General features: G+C 36.2%; 1 protein-coding gene across 3 annotated transcripts in view; it reads right to left on the bottom strand.

Annotated features, from left to right (window-relative positions):
• rictor (rapamycin-insensitive companion of Tor) overlaps positions 1–5,000 on the bottom strand; it is a 36,974-nt gene that overhangs the window by 18,891 nt on the left and 13,083 nt on the right. For 2 of the 3 annotated variants that reach the window (XM_027365547.2, XM_027365549.2), the window contains exons 2-9: positions 3,506–3,818; positions 3,084–3,215; positions 2,190–2,380; positions 1,777–2,008; positions 1,466–1,616; positions 1,033–1,217; positions 362–492; positions 1–172 (exon numbers count right to left, since the gene is read on the bottom strand). The exon at positions 1–172 is cut by the window's left edge and continues 109 nt beyond it. In XM_027365547.2, coding sequence (XP_027221348.2) covers positions 1–172; positions 362–492; positions 1,033–1,217; positions 1,466–1,616; positions 1,777–2,008; positions 2,190–2,380; positions 3,084–3,215; positions 3,506–3,818 — 1,507 coding nt within the window. Of the gene's footprint in view, positions 173–361; positions 493–1,032; positions 1,218–1,465; positions 1,617–1,776; positions 2,009–2,189; positions 2,381–3,083; positions 3,216–3,505; positions 3,819–4,244; positions 4,557–5,000 lie in introns of those variants that run through there. The other variant, XM_027365548.2, reaches the window with a different exon arrangement.

The raw sequence follows: 5,000 nt of genomic DNA, 5'->3' as shown, positions 1-5,000 counted from the left end.
CGAGCATTAAGACGAGTACGGGCAATAGTGAGTAGAGCAGTTATGGCCTGAGTTGCTCTCATGCGTTGTGTCGCATCTTGGCCAGCTGCTCGCTCCAGCAGCAATGGAAGGGAATGGGACAGAGCACAACACTCCGCTGGAAGGTTTTGGTTGGCTTGATGGAGCATTTCACCTGAGGCAGAGGGGGTAAACTTTCAAAATCTAGATTTCAACTACAATTTTATTTTCACAGAAAAAAAAAATAAATAAATAAATAAATAAATAAAAATTATAATAACAACTGCTATGAAACTAATAGATGAAATCCCTAATCACACAAATCTAGAAAAAATCTGATGTAAAGAATTACAAACACACTCACCTAGAAGAATAGTTGTGCGGACAGACAATGCTGCTGAGCTGCTGACAATTACCTCACACATGGCAGGGAACAAATCAACGCACATCAGCGTGTAAAGTACCAGGGCTAAATGGTTTTGAATAATGTTTGGTCTGCAATAAAATAATCAATAATAAAAATTAGTGTTTGTTTTTTTTAAATGTAACCTTGACTATCTTTAATGTACAATTGTGATTCATCAAGTGCAGTTTTGGAGATGTAAATCCTATACCTTTAGCATAATTTCTTTCATAAGTAGCAGTTAGGTTATGGCCTTGACAGGAATTTTCTTATCAAATTGGAAATCATGACACAAATCCTACATGCCTTTTTCATTACGTTTTCCATAAGTTAAACAAAAGAAAGGAGACTGTATGATCTAAAAGTATGCACAGAATGCATATTCAACATAATCACACATATCATTAATGGCATTGGCATTTACATGCAATATAAATATCCAGAGGCATACCTGAACAAAGTATATACAAATATTCAAGCCACATCAATCCAGTCTGGACAAAAATTCAAATAAAAGCATGATTAAATAAATGTAAGATGATTAAATGAGTAAATGAATAGATTATAATCTTCATAGCTCATGCCAACATGAGGCCCTCTGACTTACAAAATTGCCAATCACTCCCACTCACCTAAACTTGGCAGTATGAGGTAGGAGGGCTCTGGCTTCAGCAGCTACGAACCCTTCATGTAATCTCCACAAGTCAGTGTCAGAAGAAGAGTGTGAATTGTAATCAGCCAGGGCCTCGTCATAGTCACCTGTCCACTCCCCAAGAGGTATTCGAAACAGCTCATACAATAGCTCTATCACTGCTTTCTAGAAAAGAGAAAAGATAAGTAAAATGTAAGTCTAAAGATGAATGACAAAAGCAACACTAAAATAATGGAACAGATACATGATTAAACTGACTATCATATGATAACTCATAAATAGCATTAAAATACTAATAAAGTCATATATATAAAAAAAAGATCATAAAAAAAAAAAAAATACACATATCAATCACATTTTGCAAAATTTCCTTGTGCAGATTTTACAAATATCTTATCTCTCTGTCTACTTACTCTTGTGTCTTCATGATTTGGATAAAGTAATGCCACCAGTGACTTCAATGCTGCTGTGTCTGGCTGACAGAGAGCTACCAGGCCAGGCCATGAACGCAGGGACACTAGAACTGCCAACTTTCCCGCCTGAGTCCTTAGCTCTCTTTCCTCACTGATTTAGAAAAAGTAATTTATTTGATAAGTAATAAATATTTTCAAGTCATTATCTTGCACATAAACATTTTCAAGTCATTATCTTGCACATACAATAGCCTAAGCAAAATTACTCATGAATAATTTTCAAGAAAGGAATACCTCTACCAACTGTCTACCTTTTACTATAATATTCCAGGTCATAACTCGTATGCTTATAGTGAAAGTCTGAGAAGGGAGCCAGGATCTGGTGAAGCTGGGCGCAGTGAGGTCGCCACTCAGGAGTGTTGAGGAGGTAGAGAATGGCACCCAGGAGAGCCTCGTTAATTCTTGGCATAGCACAGTCGAGGATGTTGTGCAGTAGCACTCCCACTCCTCCACATTCCACAAAGATATTGGTATTCAACACAGCTGCAAGTAAACAAAAACAAAATTAAGTTAAATCAAAACATTTTATGAAGATATACAGACATGATGTCTGATTTTATTTAAATTAGAAATAGTATTTTTTTTAAATAATAAAGATTATAACATTAAAAATCAGAAGAGAAATTTTCTTGAACCATAAACCATATTATGAATCTAAACATACCCATTTCATTAAGGGTAGCAAGAGCAGATCTGAGAAGACGGTCTCTCTCCTTGGCACCATCCCGTGCAATAGCAACTAAACAGCGTGCTAAAGCCAAGGGAAACAGACTAGGAGCTACCTGCAACATTTTTCTTGTCAGCCTTAAACTCTGCACACGTTCTATTTGATTATCCAGCATGATGTCCATACTCCTGCAAAGCAATGCAATTAACACATGAGTTTAAATTTTCTGTCTTGCAAAGACCTACTCAAAAATAATATGACAGACATTGTTATCAAGACTAATCAACAGAGAATAGAAAATACTTAACTAATTACACTTTAGTGTTAAGATGTGCTTGATAGCCAAGTTCCTGGCTCAAGTCTTGGCATCAAATTTATCTCTACATGGCTTTGACTATGTTTTCTAAAAGGCACACAATACAATGTATAGTCACAAACTGTATATCTTCATACATATATACAGCCTTCTAAAGTTAAATGAAAACACTTATTTGTCACACTTATATAAATACAGCCATCTGGATCAAGGAGGAATGGCAATCAAATACATCTAATTGAACTAGTCCTGTGCAACATTAGAGCCACCCACTCAAGCACAGTGTACCCATATAATGGCTAACTTAGTTGTTAGGCCACACTGGTGCACTGGGTTAACAGTATTCTTAGTGATTTATAATCATATGATGAATAAATAATAACATAAAATGGTGGCTTGATTAAATGATGACTAGCTTTAAAACACAAGTAACTGGTGATTAGCAATACTATTCTTATCTAGAATTTTTTTCCCATATTCTAAACCTCTTGACAAAAAAGACAATGTTTGAAGCAAATATTAAATAACTTTATATTCTAACATTAATCCTTATCTACTCCCAACACAGTACTCACCTGATAATAAGAGGTATAGTGTTGACTGCCTGAAGGGCTTTCACATCCTCAGGAGACTGAATGAGGTAACGGAGAAGTCTGAGCCCACCGGCACGGACCTCCTTGCCATCGTGGACTAGGCAGCACCGCAACCTTTACAATGAGAATCATGGGTTTAAATAAATAAATGATCAATCCTCTGAACTATACTTAGGGGGTCTCTAATCTTTTCATTTAGCTACTTTATCTGTCTACAACATAAAATTTATTTTAAATACAAATTAACTATTTCAAATTCCAATTGTTGTTGTACCTATAAATGGCAAATATCTACATCTGTAATAAAGACATGCATAACATATGAAAGGAATATAAAAGGATCAACCTAAAATCACAGGGCAAAACAGCTGCAATGAAAATCAAATAAATATGGGAATCCTTACAAACAGAAATACTGTTCCTTTGTGATCTTGACTTCCCCAAAGTCTGGTTGGGATGATGGCGGATGTGTCTTTTCCTTGTCTGACACGATATCATCAAAGGCTTTAATTTGCTCTTCGGTGAAAGGCGACTTCTTTGTGTTATTGGTTGTGTTAAGCTTTGATATAGCCCTGACAGCCGCATTGAGGTATCCCAGGCGGCGGCTCTTAGGGACGCCATTCTGCTGGCACACGACGGCCACCACTTCTCGCAGGATCCCTTGTATTCCCTTCCCTGTGTCGAGAGTGATGCTGTCCTCCTCACTCTCATGGCGTCCTTCAAAGAGATAAAGACCATTGTTATCACACAGCCATGCAGCATATTCATTTACTAAAAATATATTAAATCCCCAGATACACATTAATGAAATTTTAGACATCATCATTATATTGACTGGACCCTGATAAGTGACTATATTAAAGCAACTATCAACCAGCTGGGACAGTGCCACAGCAAATGTTTGTTCTATTAATTCTTGTTGCAGGAACAATATTTTTCTGGTAAATTATTTCCTTTTCTTCAAAACACATACACTTTTTCTATAAAGAAATAAATGAAAATAAAAAATAACACCACACTACTACTACAGGAATTACTCTAAAAAAAAAAAGAGAAGAAAAAAAAAAACACCAACTTCCACAACAAAACCAATAAGCTTATAGAAAATAGTTAACATTATTCATATTCTTTCTAATACTTTACCATTCCCATTGTGGTGTAGAAGCAGCATATTCAAGCAGATGCTTATCAGGTTGCTGTTAAAGTTGCTTGGCCAGGTGGTGAAGTGGAATTACCTAGGCTGACATGCTCCGAATACATCTTGATGCATCACTGATCTTGCAAAATTGCATATTTGTCTCATTCAGCAGCAAAGAATCACACCATCATCTCAATAACATAGTTCAATTTCTCTCTAGCAATGGTGTTTTCATCTTAATTCCATATATTCAATCCACTCTCTTTTTCTCTCACTTCCACCAACACATTCCTCTTCCATTCTCTTCACGTAGAAGCACCTTTCCCATTCATCCTGTACTAAGGCCCCACACATCCCTCTGGGAGGGATGAAGCCTTGTTAAAGTAGGAGTACAAGACCTGCAACACTTGCCAACCTCTCTCCTTTAACTTAATAGCTTTCTGGACCCAACCCAAAACTAATGGTTCCAAGCTTCTGCATTTCCACAGGTAAACTTGCATTTTCCTACAACTTTTCACATCCATGTTTAAGTCTGTAATTTATACTGTGTAGACAATACTAGTCACCTATTATCTATCCCCATACTCACATGGACAGCCTAGAGGATAGCAAGTTTGGTGAAGGCAATGTATAACATTTGTTACACAGAAAAGATAACCACCCAGAATTATCTTTAAAATGCTTTTGATAAGGATACCCATTAAAACAAAATTGAAATGAAAATAAGAATGGACTTTTAAGTACAAACAACAATAACAATA

Source organism: Penaeus vannamei, chromosome 38, assembly GCF_042767895.1.
Source record: "Penaeus vannamei isolate JL-2024 chromosome 38, ASM4276789v1, whole genome shotgun sequence".
Classification (NCBI taxonomy): Eukaryota; Metazoa; Arthropoda; class Malacostraca; order Decapoda; family Penaeidae; genus Penaeus; species Penaeus vannamei.
This window is presented reverse-complemented; position numbering and strand designations above follow the sequence as displayed.